General features: G+C 39.7%; 1 protein-coding gene across 1 annotated transcript in view; it reads right to left on the bottom strand.

Moving 5' to 3' along the window:
- Positions 1-18,705, bottom strand: part of DISC1 (DISC1 scaffold protein) — a 366,833-nt gene that overhangs the window by 18,963 nt on the left and 329,165 nt on the right. Inside the window, exon 11 of the mRNA XM_064594632.1 lies at positions 7,840-8,116. Coding sequence (XP_064450702.1) covers positions 7,840-8,116 — 277 coding nt within the window. The remainder of the gene's footprint in view (positions 1-7,839; positions 8,117-18,705) is intronic.

An 18,705-nucleotide genomic window follows, 5' to 3' on the forward strand; every position in this document is an offset into this window, starting at 1 on the left:
ATTATTTTTATTCTGAATAGAAAATGCATGTGGAACAGAAAGCCGTTTAGGTTAAACTGCCAGTTAGCAGATAACGCTGCCAACTTTATTTATAAAGGCTCTTACACCTAACAGAGCATACGTTTCCAGAAATGTTGGTTGTCACTGGTGATCCGCCATATATGTGAGCAGATGGGCTACACCTTGGGTTGAGTCAGTGGATCGAGAAATTTAAATAGTTGATTTTTTTTTTTTAATGCTGTCAAGAGTTCCAGCGAGAGGGGCAGTATGATGTCTGAAACGCAAAAACCTCATAACTGAAGGAAGAATAATAGCTACAATTTAAAAATTAACCCGATACAATCAACAAGGACTTTTTAGGTCTATACTTCAGGTGGGAAATGTCATTGCGCTGGGTGCTATATATACTTCAAAGTCATCAACTGCTTTGCCCCTTGCTGGGGAATGGGATCGGGGGTGAAGGGAAAGCAGCTCCCACCGTGGAGACCCTAGCCCTTGCTGTAACTCAGTTAGCTTACTTAGATCCCTGTTTTCCTTGGTCATGTAATAAGGCATCAGCAATAGCTGCCTATCCATAAAAAATATTTAATTTCTGCAGTAAAACTCACAAGCTACATAATAAAGAAAGGACAGGTGACAGAGCAGTCTTCCCTTATAGTTGGCAAGCCATCTGCATTTACAGATTACTTGAGCTATAGCAGTATTTACATTTTTTTTTTAAATTTTAACCCTGCACTGCACATATGCATGCCTACAAAAAATAATGTGACTTGAACCTCATGATGTTTGTTCCGCTGTTAAGTTTCATTCCCTCTCCTACAGCTTGAGGTAAACCAGATGTGATTACCACCATCCATGAGCTTAGCTGATGCATTAAAGCATTTCCTTAGTTTGGTATTAAAATCACAGTCTTAAATGTGTTCCTTTGGGCTGTTTTCCAAATTATCTGCTTGGCAAATACATTCCCGGAATGCTATATGGTTTTCTTTTTCTTTTCCTTTTATTGTCTACATAAAGAATATTTACCTATGACAAACTCCTGTCCACACCACAAATAATATCTTGCACATCTATCTGAAATAGACTTCATAAGCACTTGTCTTTCCTCATAAACACTCATTCTATAGTCATTAATGTCAATGAGCAGAGAGGCACAAATTAAGACACTAAAGGCATATCTTTACTACTCCATATAATACAAGTATTCATCCAAACACCCAAGTTATATGGCTACACCCTGAGTAAGTGGGTATTTCTTTTAAAAGCATCCAGATGTTGTGAGTGTGAGGGAAAGCATTTGAAATATTTAGATGTCTTTCGGTCAGAGTGAGCAATAAATTGTCTTCAAGCGGGCGCCTGGGTGGCTCAGTTGGTTAAGCGACTGCCTTCGGCTCAGGTCATGATCCTGGAGTCCCGGGATCGAGTCCCGCATCGGGCTCCCTGCTCGGCAGGGAGTCTGCTTCTCCCTCTGACCCTCCTCCCTCTCATGCTCTCTGTCTCAAATAAATAAATAAAATCTTAAAAAAAAAAAAATTGTCTTCAAGTATCTGCCCACTTATTACAGAGGAGGTGCTGAGAAACAAGTTCTACACAGAACCACTTAACACAAAAACAACAAAAAAACTGATAAAAGAAAGAAGTGGCTGATGATTTGTATAGGCTAATTGGCCTATGGTTTCGAGTTCATATGAAGGGCGATCTTTGAAAAGCTCTATTTTATATTACACGATCATTCAAGAGATCTTGGATTGTTTTCCTTCTGGCACACATCAGTTGAACATCAAAGTCGAATAAGGCAAAACTCTATTGGAAACTTCGAGGAAAAATCTATGTGTAAATAATAGTCATACCACCAGCAGGTACTTAAATAAGCTCTATTTAACATAAGCATTCAGATTTGGGGGATAGTGACATCAAATCTTAAGACCCTTTCGTAAAAAGAAAAATGAGAACGGAACACAGTTGGGGAGATTCCATATAAGGAGAATGTGCTCTGCAAGCTGTGTGTTGCCAAGAAATGCTGAACCACAAACAGTAAAGAGGAAACCAAGAGAACAGAATCAAATGCCAACTTTATCTGTGTTCAATCTACATTAAAAATTTTTGCATTTCTAAATATTTTTTGTAAACTATGCAACTATGAGACTACCAGAATTATTGTTTTTAAATGTCAGGGTTGGGCGCCTGGGTGGCTCAGTTGGTTAAGCGACTGCCTTCGGCTCAGGTCATGATCCTGGAGTCCCGGGATCGAGTCCCGCATCGGGCTCCCTGCTCGGCAGGGAGTCTGCTTCTCCCTCTCCCGCTACCCCCTCTTGTGCTCTTTCTCTCTCTCACTCTCTCTCTCAAATAAATAAATAAAATCTTTAATAAATAAATAAATAAATAAATAAATAAATAAATAAATAAATAAATGCCAGGGTTTCGTCCTGGTTCCGGATTGTTACCCTTTACAAGGACAGCATGCTTTACGCTCTAAGCAGATCCAGGCTTTCCACCTGCTCAAGCAAAATTGGGCAGGAGGTTCTGCCAGCCAGCTCGTGGTGTACAAGGAAGTTCCTGACTCTAATTGTCCCGGCCCCCAACAGGTGAGAGCATCAGATGCAGCCCAGGTAGGACAAGGGGGCAGAGCATTCATTTTCCAGAAATGTGAAACCCTGGTTTTTAAAAATCTCTCAGCTAGGGGCACCTGGGTGGCTCAGTTGTTAAGTGTCTGCCTTCGGCTCAGGTTGTGATCCCAGGGTCCTGGGATCGAGCCCCGCATCGGGCTCCCTGCTCTGCTTCTTCCTCTCCCACTCCCCCTGCTTGTGTTCCCTCTCTTGCTGTGTCTCTGGGTCAAATAAAGAAAATCTATAAATAAATAAATAGATAAATAAATAAATAAATAAATAAATAAATAAATAAATGAATGAATGTCTCTCGGCCACTCGGGAGACGCGACTATGTAGCCATCAGATAAGCTTCCGGTGTTACAAATGCTATAGGTCACTCCTTGCCAGCTAGGCAGTGACAATTTTCTATTGATCCCTCAGTGTTCATCTGTGAATGACAAGGAATTTCCAAGGTGAAAGAGTCTCTGAGAGCCCCAAGGCCGGTTTCCTCTGAAGCACTGACCTATTTTTAATTAGTGAAAGAAATGCCACAGTTAGGCCCCTGGAACACAGAAAGTGGCTCCATAATTCTCAAAAAGGAGGGAAAGCAGGCCGATGCGGGGGGGGGGGGGGGGGGGTGGAGTCCACTTCCTTTCCTTGGGCGGGTGAAATAGGAGACTGACAAGCTGACAACGTTAATTAACTGAGAGAAGCAGCAGAAGCCAGCTAACTGATGACAGAAGCCCCTCTCCTTCCCACCTTCCAGCTTGCCCCGTGGCTCTGTGGCCTCTCTCCCCCTGGGGGGCCAGGGCCAAGGCCAGGGCCAGGGCGGAGCCCCGGGGAGCCTGCGTGCTTCTGCTCCTTTTGGTTGGGCTGTGCCCTATTGGTTGAGTTGTGCTTGTTGCTAATCCTATGTGTGCCGGTTGGACCTGAAATTCTAATGACAAATGTGATGGAAAGCCATGAAACATTCGCAAGGAAGAGACTCCCTGTCTCCATATACACCAAGCTGAAAATCTTTAAAAGAGAGAAGAGAGGACACCGAGGGTTGTTTTTGCCAGTGCTGTTTGCATTTCTGGTCCACTTTAAAGAAACCCACAGTGGAAACTGCAGGTGATGTATCACATCATTGCTGAGGTTTATGCAAGATGGGCTGTGTGAAAAGGAACTGGGTTTTTTAATATATATATATATATATATATATATATAATTTATTTATTTATTTGACAGAGAGAGACAGTGAGAGAGGGGACACAAGCAGGGGGAGTGGGAGAGGAAGCCTGATGCCTGGGGATCACGCTGGGATCATGACCTGAGCCGAAGGCAGACACCTAACGACTGAGCCACCCAGGCGCCCCAGGAACTGGGTTTTAGAGAGACCTGTATCCTAGAACAAAGCTGCACCGTCTGGTCATGTCGTACTGCGAATTTCTTTCATGGCAGACAGCACACTGGCTTTTCCAGTGCTGCATGAGATCGCTCAGAGCTCTGGCCTCCTCCCGCCCCACTTTTTTTTTTTTTGGCTTCTTTAAGCCTCTTTGGTGGCAGCTACTGGCTTGGAAAGGAAGCAGCTGGAGTTAGGGGAGAGTGATCCTGTCCAGGGAACTCCGCGGGAGGGGAGCCCACTTTGTAGTAAAAACAGAAAGCACCCCAGCAGGACAGACTGCAGACAGGAAGGAGAGAATTACGCAGGTATTAGGGCCAGAACAGCGAGTACAAAAGAGCAACTTCACAGCGGAGGAAGCTGGCTCACTGATTTCCCCAGCTCCTGTCTGGCCCACGTGCAATTTCTGCACCGCCTATAAATCAGGACCAACAGCAGCTGATTGTTTCCAGAGTCCGCGGAAAGGCTTGCGGGCGAGCAGTAACCAAGAAACCAGGGTGTTCTTACAATCCGAGGAAGCTCCTGCTAAAACTGGCCCCTTTGCCCTGCTGCCGACATCCTCTGCAGCAAAGCCCCAAGCAAATGACTCTGACTTCATGGGCCCAGCTGTAAAATGGGGGCACTGTGCGGGGCGGCCCAGGGGGACCAGCCACACGGCGAAAGCTTTAATTAATGACCAAACACTCCAAACAAGGATGCACCGCCGAAATGCACGGAACCACGTGGGCCACTTACACACCCAGGGAAGGCTCGGAGAAGCCGTCTCCCCACGGACCTCCGTAAGACGTCAGCAATTTTTCATGGAAGATTTGGGTTATAAAGAAACTGCCTGCCTTCGGGCCGTCATGCTTCAATACAGAAACCAGGGTGGCACGTCCAGACCCGGCAGGGAGTTCCCAAAACAAAACCAACTCCCAGCTGCAAAACAAATAGCCGCTTCAGGCACAGGATAAATACACAAGTACCCAGACTTCAAGGACTCCCTGGCAGACAGAGGCAGCAAAACGAAAACACCTTCCTTAATGAGATCCTTGATTATCGTTTCTCGGAGACTTTGGTCATCGAAAATCCTCCATCTAAATACAAACAAGATTCTTCCTTTATTAAACTTTTCGTGTCTGAGATTATCTCCCACTAATTCATTGCTGGCTTGTGCTTCTTGATAACGAAAGCCAAGCATATTCTTTTTAAAAGGTCTTAGAGATACTTGTGATTGCCAAAAAGAGTGATAACACCTCCCCTCCAGAAAAAACAAACTCATTTTTTCAAGCCTCTACTATGTATTTTCTTAAACCTCTAACTCACTTTTAAATGCGTTATTTTATTTAAATCCTTACAACCTCATGAGATAATGTTTATTGTCCTCATTTGGGGGGTGCAGGTGGGGAGGTGTTTAGCAGATGAGTGAATGCAGCCTGCAGATGGCCTAACTAGGATCTGAGCCTCAGGCTCCCTTTGCCACACCAAACTGCCTTCCCGTAGCCCTGAGCCAAGTACCACCAATCCCAACATCTATGACCTCGCTCTTAAATAGGCGGATGTTATTTTTAAAAATTTTAGTCCCCTTTGTAGAGTAATAAATACAATTAACCCTGGTGTAAAGTTATAGACATATGCACACAGAGATGTAACTACCACCGCAATCAAGACACGGAATGGTTCTATCACACAAACCCCCAAATTCCTTCATGTTGCTCTTTGTGAACAATCTCTCCCCCTCACCCCAGTTCTTGGCAACAACTGATCTGTTTTCTGCTCCCATAATTTTGCCCTTTCTAGGCAGTATCTGCCATCTTAACATTTCTGCCACTGATGAATTCAAAGGGTGCCCACCCTTCTTTGTGAATAGAAACCCAGAAAAGCAATGCAGGAACAGTAAGTGGGCTGACGCCTGGCACAGGACAGGAAGACAGCACGGAAAGCTAGCAAAAGCTTCAAAGCACCCTCTGGCTCCCCCACCCTGAAGGAAGCAGCAAGAAATTGTGGGAAATCCTCAGCATTTGAGTAGGTGGAGAGGCGGTGGGGGTTTGGGGCAGGGAGGTCCCGGAGCTCAGAGAAGCAGTCACTGTGGCTCTTCCACTCTCTGGGGTTATAGTCTGGACCTCCTCCTCACCAGAAACTTCAAGTATCTTTCTATGAAAAGGTTCTAGGCTATTCATCCTTGACTTTGCATTTCCTACTTCATAGCTCTGTTTTCCTATAGTCAGATTGGCAGGTACTCATAATCTTATGGAAGAAGGATAATCCTCCTATACCTGGGGATGTCATCCTCCAGAGAGCCTGGAGGGACACATGGGCACAGAAGGCAGGGAGGGAGGGAGGGAGCCTCTTCTAACAGGTGGAATTTGCTGAATCAGTCCTGACCTCCAGAGGAGTCCCATGTCCCAGCAGACCCCATCACATACCTGACTTGGCTCCTGCCTGTCCCGGGACTGAGCTCCTGCGAGCCCACTGTGGACAGCCAACCCTCCCATCAAAGCCTCACACCCAGGGCCCACAGTATCTTCAGCCCAGAGCTATGATGCCCTTGCTTAGGTGGCACTTCCCCTCCCCACCAGAATCTTCTTTCCTGCCAGCCAACTGCAACAGGTGGCGAGTTTTCAACAACTCCACCAACAGGGCTGGTGGCCACCTGTAGCACCTTGACTAACAAAGGAGTTGAGATCATCTATAGCTCAATTTAGAGCCTAATTTATGAGGCCAGCAGGATTCCAGAGAGTGACAACAGCCTTCTTTCTCATAAGGTTATTCAATTCAAATATGGGATCAAATATCAATTTTCCAAAGAGTCCAGAAGGCAGTGACTGTAGCCCACGTTGTCAGTGAGTGTCTGGTCCTACAGATAGGATGGGCAGGCCTGCCTGGGGGCAGGGGGGCACTTTGTGGCAAAGGCCCAGGGAGGGGGCACATCTGATGTCAAATGTGAGCCATGAACATGAAGTGACATGTTCCTCCAACCTCACCAGGATTTTGTTGCCTTTTAATTCAGAACACCTGAGTACCTGGTCAGAAAAAGAGCTCCAAAGCCTCCTGGTGTGGTTCTAAAATTGGGGGAAAAAAAAAAAAAAGGAGATGCCTAGAGAACCTTCATTGAAAGTTGTCTTATTAGGGTTGGAGGGGAAAGTGAGGAAGAGTAGGGAGAGATGGACTAGGGAGAGAAGGGGAGGGGAGAAGGGAGAAAGAGAGGAGTAGAGGGAGGGTGGGGTAGGGAGGGGAGGGGAACTCTTCTCTGTTAATCTAGGCCAGCCTTGGAGTAAAATGTTAAATAAATCCACATTTTAATTGTATATATGATAAATATATAATTAAATGATATATATAATGATATATATATCATAAGCCAAGTATCAGGTTGTTTTTTTTTTTAAATGAAAAGAATGTATTACAAATATCCATTATGACCTTGTTTGGGCCAAAACAAAGGGATATACACATATATTTGAATGTTTGATTCTAATAAATAATAATAGATAGATATTCTAATAAATGATGATATATAGATTCTAAATATACAATTAACTATCACGTGACACATATAATAGTATATGCAATAATAATATGTTATATATAACATATATGGTATATGGTATATATATTAATTACATACCAAATTTATATTCTAACTCTAGCTATTAACTTAGAACATAGAACTAAATATGCCAAAAATGATTCTTTTTGCTCTTCTATATTGTAAACTTCCACAAAAATTCTACATTATTTTGTAATCATATTCCAGGGTTATTAAAACTTTTAAGTTTGCATGGTTCGATGGGTCACCCTCTCAATATTTATTATTCCCATCTGGAGTGTGGCCCCAAAGTACCCCTCTGAGTAGGGCCCCTGCTGAGGCTATAGGGATGGACAGACCTCTTTCTGCTCGCTGCCAGCAAAGTACAGAGATGGGCTCAGGTGAGCCTTCCAGTCCCCGAAGGCCTGCAAAGGGGTCTTCCTCTCAACTTCAGAGTGGAGCTTGGGGGAGATGGCAGGAGTGGTTGGACAGACGGCTCCTGCAAAGTCATCTGTCTGCGTCTCATCTTCTGCAAACAGTGTGCCCCTGGACTCCTGGAGCTGTAGGCTTTGGACAAGCAACCGACAAGCTTCCAAGTCAGCTCCCCACACTTTTCCAAGCAGTGGACACTTGCAGCTGAAACAGAGGGGAAACAAAGGCAGGAAGATTTATTTAGCGATGATTCATGCTACCAAGTCAATATCTTGTCTACCTGGCTAAAAGTTAGCTAGTCATCTTACAATTAACAACTTAATTTCACTTACTGGTGGATTGCTTCAACCAGAAGGTAGAGAAGGGCCAAATCTGTATATTATCAAGTAACAGTGAAATAACCACTGGCCCTTCTTAGCTGCTGGTTCTGCAAGGACATCCAAGATCTGGTGTATTTTTCCAGACTCAGTAGTCCAATACAACACAGCCCCTGCTCCTGCCCATGCTCCAGTCCTGCTGGCTTCCTTTGAGCCCCCAGACTTGTCCACCTCTCCCAGCTAAATGCTTTTTCATGTGCTATTTCATATGCCTAGACTGTCCTCCCCCACCATGCCCACTCACACAGGGAATGTAACTGAGTGAAGTAGTGCATGGGCAATACAAACCATAGCAAAAGATAAGCAGCTTCAGTGGCAGAAAGCAACAGAGTGGAATGGACTCCGGCTAGTAGGAAGAAGCCCTTCATCACCTCAGGCCAACTAAAGTTTTGATTTTTCATGAAAAGGCAAAAATCTGGGATTTTATAGGAAAATATACATTTTTCACCCATCCACTCAGCTTCAGCCTGGATATTTTCTAGACTTCTATCTTCCTTTTAACAACTTTTCCTTCTACTATGTCTAATCTGCTATCCAATTTATCTATTGTGTTCTCAAGTTTAATTACTTTACTTTTCAGTTCTATAATTTTTATTTCATTTTCTTTTCTACATTTCAGTTCTCTGCTGAAATAAATTATCCATTATGCCCTCTAGCTACTTAAACATATTAATCATCATTAGTTTAAAGCCTGTGTTTATAAATGATGAACTCAGAAGGAAAAAAGAATGAGGCAGAAGCAACATTATTGAGATAAGAGCTAAGGATGTTAAAATATTGACAAAGGACATCAAACTACACATTCAGAAAACACTACAATCTTAAAACAGGAAAAATCAAAGGAAAAAAAAAAAAGAAATGCACCTGGGTTCATCATAGTGAAACTGCCGAACACCAAAGATGGAACAAAATTTTTAAAAGCAGCCAGATTAAAAAAAGGCATTAACTTCAGAGGAACAATAGTATGGGTGACAGAAACGGCAGAAGCCAAGAGACAATAAAACAGCATCTTTAAAATGCTGTAAGAAAATAACTGTCAATCTATAATTTATACAATCATTTTCAATTCCTTCAAAAATAAAAGTAAAATAAAGATATTTGCAGATAAATAAGAACTGAAAGACCTCCTTGGCAACACATCCAGAATAAAGGAAAATGATCCCAGCTGAAAACAAGGACATGCATAAAGAAATGAAAAACAATGGGAAGAGTAAATATGTGGATAAATCTAAGTAAATGTGGATGTAAAAAACAGCAGTAATTTCTTTTGTAGTCTAAAATATAGTCAAAATAAAATATATGACAACCAGTACAGAGGGAAGGAGGGTCCTTGTGTTGTCCAGAAAGCAAAAGAGTGCTCATTTATATCAGACTTTAAAAAGTCAAAGATTCATATGCAATACTCTATGGTAATTGTAAAACAGAGAGGTTAGAAGAACATATAACTGACAAGCTAATATGAGGGAACATTTTAAAAATTAAACATACTTAATTGTTTAAGTATTGCTTTAAGGAAAGCAATAAAGGAGACAGGGATGAACATGGTACAGATGGGGAAAATGGTAAAAGTAGAAACATTTATGCCCAAATATATTAAGATTTACATTAAATATAAATAGTTAAATATTGTATTTAAAAGGCAAAGATTTTAGACTAGAATAAAAAAATCAAAATCTAATTATATGTTGCCTACAAAAGGCATACATTAAACATAAGGATACAAACAGATCACAAGTAAAAGTGTAAGAATGATACATTATGAAAACATTATTAAAGACAATAATTGTCTTTAGTGGTAAAAGCACAGTCTTTTCAACATATTGTACTTACGTCAATTGAATATCACTATAGGAAAAAAAATCAAATCATGATTATTGGCTCACGTGATACAAACATCAATTTCATGTAGATTGTAGATCAAAATGTGAAAGTTAAAACATTAAAACTTCTACAAGATAATGTAGGATAATATCTTTATTTTTTTTAATTTTATTTATTTATTTGACAGAGACACAGCGAGAGAGGGAACACAAGCAGGGAGAGTGGGAGAAGGAGAAGCAGGCTTTCCACGGAGCAGAGAGCCCCATGCAGGGCTCTATCCCAGGACCCTGAGATCATGACCTGAGCTGAAGGCAGATGCTAAACAACTGAGCCACCCAGGCGCCCAGATAATATCTTTATGACTTCATAGTAAGCAAAGATCTTTTAAACGAGATATAAAAAGGACACACCATAAAGAAAGCAAATGATAAGTTTGACTTACGTTATATCATGAACTTATATATTTGTCAAAAAACACCATTGAGAGAATGAAATTATAAGCCACAGAGTGGGAGAAATTATTTGTTTTTGTTTTGTTTTGTTTTGTTTTTTTAAAGATTTTATTTATTTATTTGAGAGAGAGAATGAGATAGAGAGAGCATGAGAGGGAGGAGGGTCAGAGGGAGAAGTAGACTCCCTGCTGAGCAGGGAGCCCGATGTGGGACTCGATCCCGGGACTCCAGGATCATGACCTGAGCCAAAGGCAGTCGCTTAACCAACTGAGCCACCCAGGCGCCCGGGAGAAATTATTTGTAATACACTTAACCAACAAAGGACTGATTTGAGAATATAACAGGACTCCTACAAGTCAGTAAGAAAGAGACAGACAACTCACTTTTTGAAAAGGGCAAAGACCTGAAGAGGCACTTCACAAAAGAGGGCATCTAAGTGGCCAATATGAAAAGATGCTCAACACCACTAATCATCAGGAAAATGCATATTAAACCACAGTGCGATGTACTACACATCAACAAGACGGCTAACATTTGGAAGTCTGACAATACCAAGTGTCAGAAAAGATACTGAGCTATTACTATTCTCATACACTGATGGTGGGATTGAACATGAATGCAAGGTCTTTGAACTCTCTTTGATGGATGTACTAATATCGAACATACGTCAACCCTTAAGACCTAGCAATGTGACTCTTAGGTACATACACAGTGAAATGCATATACTGTCAATTCTCATATTCATAGTGGTTATGTTCTATAAAGTCACCATGAGCACTGAACCAGCCAGTACTGAACAGTTGCTCCCCAGGGAAACCTAGGGTTAAGTTCCTGCTAGCCTCTGGTCACAATATTTTCATCAACCAATCAGTATATAACTTTGTTATGTACGTTTCTGTTTGAAGACACCTTATTTAGAGTATATTGTTGATTCACTAATGCTGAACTCATGTCCAGCAGCACTGTAACTCATGCCTGACAATACATTATTTTCTACATCACAGCCTTCTTGCCCATGGAAGAACTAGACATCTCCTCATCACTAAGCTTGGGCATCATTTTAAATAGTGAAATCATCAAGAAAAAGTACAAAAATCTAAAAAACATGACACTAAGTGGACCATGAAAATGATACTTGTTTGTAATATGAGAACTGGAACAAGGCAGAGCATTGCCTTGCTTGACCTCAGCTGAGAACATGCACATCAGATGACTCAAATTTTTCCCCACTCTGCATGTGTATGAGTGGCAGTGAAAGCTCTGTAGGTATTGATTTCAGGGTTACAAATAAACGTTAGTGAGCAGGCAAATTCACAGAATCCATGAATAATGAAGATCAACTGTATATATGATTGTACAGCATTATTTGTAACGGCCAAAACCCAGAAGGGAAACAAACATCCATGAAGAGAAGAATGGATAAATTGTGTTGCATGCATTTACGGGAATATTGTACTGCAAAGAAGAAGGTGAATAATTTACTACCATCTGCAACAGTATGACCATCTCATAAACATAAGGCTGGGCAAAGAGGAGGCACTACGATTCCATCTATTTTGTATTTGAAACTATGCAAACCTAATCCATGGTGTTAGAAATCAGGACAGTGGCTACTTTGGGGAGAAGGGGGATGATGACAGGGAGAGGCACAAGGAGGGCTGCTAGTGTCCTGGAAGTGGTTTATTTCTCAATGGTGGTGATTTATATGAGAGTGTTCATTTTGTGAAAATTCATCAAGCATACATTCATGGTGTGTGTGCTTTCTGCTTAGTGTTATATGGCTATCTAAAATAATAAAAAAGACAGATTTTCTGAGCCATATTCTGGAGCAAGAGAGCTGGACTGGAGTCTTGTCCACACCAGAAGCAATGGTCCTTAGTGAAGCATGCTAGACTCATTTTCCGGCTTCCTCATTGTAGCGAATCCGACAGGTGTAAAGTGGCATCTTATTTAAGGTTGCAACTCTCCACTAGGATCGCTTCACAGCCACTCAGATTGTTTCCTGTGAATTGTCCTTTCATATCCCTTTCCCTCTATTTCTTGAGTCTCCCATGCTTTTTTCTAAGGCTTTTATTGAAGGACATATTTTTATTACCACTTCAATATCTTTATTTTTATACTCTACTTAAATTTTTTATTTCTTCTTGGGTCCAATTTAACCCATTATCTCCTTCATAGAAATCAACCCATTTTCTAATGGATTTCCTATGCATTATAATGTTTGTTCCTAATTTTTAAAATGATTTTTAAAGTAACTTGTGTTCGTGTGTAAAGGCAATTCTCCTTTTCATTGTGTTTTACGTATTTACTCTTCTTGATTTATCTTGTTCAGTCTTATCAGAGGTTTGCTACCTTATTAATCTTCTCAAAGAACTGCCTTTTGCTTTGTTAATCTTCAATATTGATTTTTGTTCTCTATTTCCTTGATTTCTGATCTTATCTCTCTATTTCCTTTTTCTCATTTCTTTGGATTTATTATCTTTTTTTTTAAAGATTTGATTTATTTATTTGACAGAGAGAGATACAGCGAGAGAGGGAACACAGCAGGGGGAGTGGGAGAGGGAGAAGCAGGCTTCCCACGGAGCAGGGAGCCCAATGCGGGGCTCGATCCCAGACCCTGGGATCATGACCTGAGCCGAAGGCAGACGCCCAGTGACTGAGCCACCCAGGCGCCCCTGGATTTATTATCTTTTTATTAGCTTCCTTTGTTCAAGCTTAACTTGTTTGTTTCCTTTTATTTTTTATTTTCCTCTCTTGCCATTTTAATTTTCTAATAAATATATTTAAAGCTCTAAATTTTGGTCCGAGTCATACTTTAACTATGCCTAATACATGTTTAAGTTTTAAAGTTATTAAATATTTTAAATATGCAGAGAAATATGGGAAATAATTTAACAAACATTTCTATACCTACTGTCAATCTTATTGATTTTTAATGTTTTCCTGTAATTACACCAGATTTACTTCTAGAATTTACAACATTATTGTCCCACAAATTTTACATTTAGTGCTTTCATTGTCTTTCCTCATGATTCCTTTTAAATTCAATGACCATTTAATAGTATGCTTTTTCAATTTCTAGAGAGAAGAGATTTTTTTCCAGCTCTCTTTCTGTTAGGTTGATATCTAATTGTATTGCATAATGGTCAAGAATAAACTTTATAAAATTAGTTGAGGCTCCCTCTATCACCTACTACTTGATTGCTCTTTGTAACTGTCCCATACGTATCCAAAAGAAATGAGTGTTCTGTTCATTGCATCTGAAGTTAAGGCACATTACATTATTAAAATTTTTTATGCATTTGCTTTTTTTTTTGGTCTGCTTCATCTACCAGTTTCTGAGATGAATGTTTTAAATTTCCAACTATAATTCTTGATTCATTTATTTCTTCCCACAGGTCTACTGATTGGTTTGTGTATTTTGGATTATGATGTTAGACATATATGTTCCAGTCATTAAATTTTCTACTGCTGCTTTTTAGTTTATGATGACCTTTGTTAGTATAATATTTTAGCTTTAGAATCTATTTTGTTTGACATTATAATTGTTACTCCAACATTCTTTTAGTTCAATTTTTCCTGGCTTAGATAGTTACCACCCTTTATCTTCAACATATATATACTTTTTTTTTTTTTTTTTTTTTTTTTTCAAAAATGAATCCAGAGATGCCTGGATGGCTCAGTCGGTTAAGTGTCCAAATCTTGGTTTTGGCTCAGATCATGATCTCAGAGTCATGAGATCAAGCCCAGAGTCAGGCTCCACACTCAGTGGAGAGTCTGCCTGGGATTCTGTCTCTCCCTTTCCCTCTGCCCCTCCCCTGTTTGCATGCATTCTCTCTCTCTCTAAAATAAATAAATAAATCTAAAAAAAATGAATTCAATACAAAACATTTTGCTGAATTTTATAAAAATCCATTCTGGGATTTTATTTTTGGGATTGGTGCCTTTAAGCCATGTAGTCATAATTACTGTGTAACTGTTGCTATTTTTCATATTTATTACAACAAAGATTCTTAATCTTTAAAAAGTTTTATGTCTTTATTTCTTTTTTCCTACCTCCCTTTTTCTTTTTATTTAATTCACATACAGTCATGAGAAAAAATACAGAGAGATCCCATGTACTTTTTACCCAGTTTCCTGCAATGGTAACACGTTGCAAAACAATATCACAATCACAGAACAGATGTTGATAGAATCCACTGATCTTATTCAGACTTCCTCTCATTTGTGTGTGTGTGTGTGTGTGTCTATAGTTCTATACAATTTTATCACTTTTGTAAGTTTATGTATCCATCACCACATTCAAGATACAGAGCAATTCCACCACCAGGAGGATCCCTATGTCTCATTTTATAACCATACTTGTCTGTTCCACCCTGTCCCCATCCCTAGACTCTGGAAACCACTACCTGTGCTCCATTCCTAAATTTTTTTTTCACTTCAAGAGTGCTATATAAATGGAATCATGGAGTATGCAGCCTTTGGGACTGGATTTTTCATTCAGTGTAATTCCCTGGAGATTCATGTACTCCTTTTCATTGCTGAGTAGTATTCCATGATATGTTTATACCATAGTTTGTTTAACCGTTGACCTGCTGGAAGACATCTATGATGCTCCCAGTTTGGGGATTTTGTGAATAAAGCCTCTATGAACATTTGTATACGGGTTTTTGTATGAAACTAAACTTTGATTTCTCTGAAATGACCAAGAGAACAATTGCTGGGTTATATGGTAATTACATATTTCGCTTTTAAAATACTGCCACATTGTTTTCCAGAGGGACCGTACCATTTTACATTCCCTCCTGCACTGTATAAGTTACCTAGTTTCTTTGTATCATCACTAATATTGGGGGTTATTACTATTTTTTCTGATATTATATAGTGATAGCTCACTGCAGTTTTAAGTTACATCCTTCTCATGTATAGTGATACTGAATATCTTTTCAAGTGCTTATTTGCTATCTGTACATCCTCTTTTGGGAGATGTCTGTTCCTGTATTTTGCCTATCTTCTAACTGTATTGACTTTTTTTACCATTTAGTTTTAAGAATATATTCCTCCTTTATCCTAGACACTAGTCTTTTGTCAGATTCGTGGTTTGCAAATATTTTCTCCCAGTCCATAGCTTGCTTTTTCATCCTCTTCACATGGGATTTGAATGAAGTCCAATTTATCCATGTTTCCTTTTAATGAATCATGCTTTTAGTGTCAAGTCTTCGACATCTAGCCTAACACTCCTATATTTTCCTAAAAGTTTTATACATTTATATTTTACATTAAGTCCATAATCCAATCTAATTTTTATATAAAGTATGAGATTTAGGTTGAAGTTAATTTTTTGCCCCATGGATACAGAATTTGGGGTTGATTGTTTTCTTTCATTACTTGAAAAATGTACCACTTCTTTTTGGCTTTTGGTTTCAGATGAGAAATCCACCATTATTCAAATCAATGTGTCCCTACAGATAATACACCATTTCTGTCTGGCTGCTTCAAGGTTATTTCTGGTCTTCTGAGTTTTCAGAAATTTAAATCTGATGCGTTTTGGTGTGGATTCTTTTGGATTTATTCTACAGGGGTTATGTTCTTAGCTCTTGAATCTGTAGGTTTATATCTTTCACCAAATTCTGGAAGTATTTACCCATTATTTCTTCAAATAATGAAGAATTATTTCTTCACTCTTCTCCTTCTTGGATCCAAAGATATGTGTTAGATTTTTTGTTATTGTCCAACAGGTCTCTTGGGCTTTTTTAACTTTTTTTTTTTAGTGCACTTTCTTTTGTTCATACTGGGTTAATTCAGTTGTTCTGTTCTCAAGTTCAGATTCTAGCCTCTGTGATCTTCACTCTACTATTGAGTCTTTCCACTGAGATGTTTATTTCTGTTTTGTATTTCCAGTTCTATAATTTCCACTTGATTCTTTTTTTATAAATTCTCTATCTTTGCTGACATTTTCTTTTTTTTTTTTTTTTTGCATTTATTTCAATAGAATTTGTAATTGTTTATGGAAACTTTTTTAAAGATTTATTTACTTATTTGAGAGAGAGAGAGAGAAAGCATGGTCAGGGGCACAGGGAGAGGGAGAGAAAGAATCCTCAAGCAGACTCCCTGCTGAGCACGGAGCCCGACATGGGGCTCAATACCAGGACCCTGAGATTATGACTTGAGCTGAAATCAAGAACTGAATGCTCAACTGACTGAGCCACCCAGGTGCCCCATTTATGGAAATATTTTTTATGATGGCTGCTTTAAAATCCTCATCACATGATTCTAACATCTGACTTATCTCCATGTTGAGGTCAGTTATTATTTTTTTCTCATTCAAGCTGTGATTTCCTTTGCTTTTATATTATGAGGGATTGTCAATTGTATTCTGAAAATTCTGGCCATTATGTTAGGAAATTCTGAGTCCTATTTAAATGCCTTCTAAAATAAATATAAGTTTATTTTAGAAAGCAATAATCCTGTTAGGTTTATCACACAGGCCCTATTCTCTTTTTATGGGCTATGGTTAGAATTACATTTTTTAAAAGTAGGCTCCACACCTGGTGTGGAGCCCAGCACAGAGCTTGAACCCATGACCCCAAGATTAAGATCTGAGCTGAGATCAAGAGTCAGACACTTAACCAACTGAGCCATCCAAGTGTCCCTCCAGTTACACTTTAATTTTAAGAGCCTTTGCAGTGAATGTGTGGTTTTCTTGGGAGGGGGGTGTTTTGGTTTGGTTTGCTTTGGTTTGGTTTTGTCTGCTTCAGATATCTGTTCCCACAAGGGCTTCCACTGGTCCCAGCTGAACTGCACAAGGGACAAAGGAGCTGTCCCAGGCCAAGCCATTGAATGTCTCTGGGAGGGAAGGAGAGTTTTGGGTCAACAGGAAAGGAGACCATTCCCCTGGGTGCTTATTGTTAGTGGGTTATCCTGTGCTGCTGATGCATTCTCACCTGTGTTGTCTGAGGGACTCCCATTAGATCCAGGGGCAGAATGAGTGCTCCTGGGCTGCACCTTAGCCTACTTTCACCTCCCTCTCATTCTGCCACCATCCCACTCCACGGTGATATATTTGTATATATTTTGAGGCTATATTTTAGTTCTATATTTTTACTAAAACCTGTTTTGTTTTTTTCATAAGTTTTCTATTTCATCAACAGTAAAATTTACTAAGGTTTTTTCATGCCTTCTCTCACATATCTCATACTGTCCTCCTGTATTTATTTTTCATCTTGTTAAAACACTTCATCTAAGAATGTTTCAAAGAATATCAGGTATGGCAAACCTTTCAAAGATTTCCAGTTCTGAGAACATCTTTATTTCACACTTAAACACTAAAAAATAATATAGCTTAATATTCTGGATTCGACACTCTGAAAATATTACTCCATAGCCTTCTTGCAGACTATGTTGCTATTGAAAAGTCTGAGATCAGTCTAATTCTTCTTCTTATTATTATTTTTAGATTTTATTGATTCATTTGAGAGAGAGAGAATGTGCAGGAAAGAGAGAGCAAAAGCAGGGGAGAGGGGCAGAAGGAGAGGGAGAAGCAGAATGCTCCCCATTGAGTAGGAAGCCCAACACGGGGTTCCATCCCAGGACCCTGAGATCATGACCCGAGCTGAAAGCAGAAGCTTAACTGACTGAGCCACCCAAGTACCCCCAATTCTTTTTCTTTTATAGTTTCTCTTCTCTTAGAATTTTCTCCTTGTCTTTGTTATATATAAATTTTAACTACAACCTATAGATGTTCCTCCCCTTACCCTTTTCCATCCTATCTGTTTGATACTCTGTTAAGCTCATCTGCCTAAAGCTGTATATCTTTTCCTTCTTCTGGCCAAATTTCAGTGATTGGTCTCTCAAATATTTCCTCCCTCTCTTCTACCATTTTCTTTCCTTCTGGAATTCTTTTCATATGAATGTTGATCAAATACCTCTATTCTGTATATTGCTTAATTTATCTTTTATATTTTCCTTCTCTCTGTTCCTGATACCCTCTAAATACCTTCTGATAGCTGCTCATTCACTAATTGGTTCTTCAGCTGAATTCATTAGGCTGCTCAACCCACTTACTGAGACTTTTTCTTTTAAATTTTTATATTTTGCTTTCTCTGAGTTGCCAGTTGGGTTTCTTTATGACTTCTTGTTTTAC

Source organism: Mirounga angustirostris, unplaced genomic scaffold (genome assembly GCF_029215605.1).
Source record: "Mirounga angustirostris isolate CCGP_5_RB_7025 unplaced genomic scaffold, mMirAng1.0.hap1 SCAF_6, whole genome shotgun sequence".
Lineage (NCBI taxonomy): Eukaryota > Metazoa > Chordata > Mammalia > Carnivora > Phocidae > Mirounga > Mirounga angustirostris.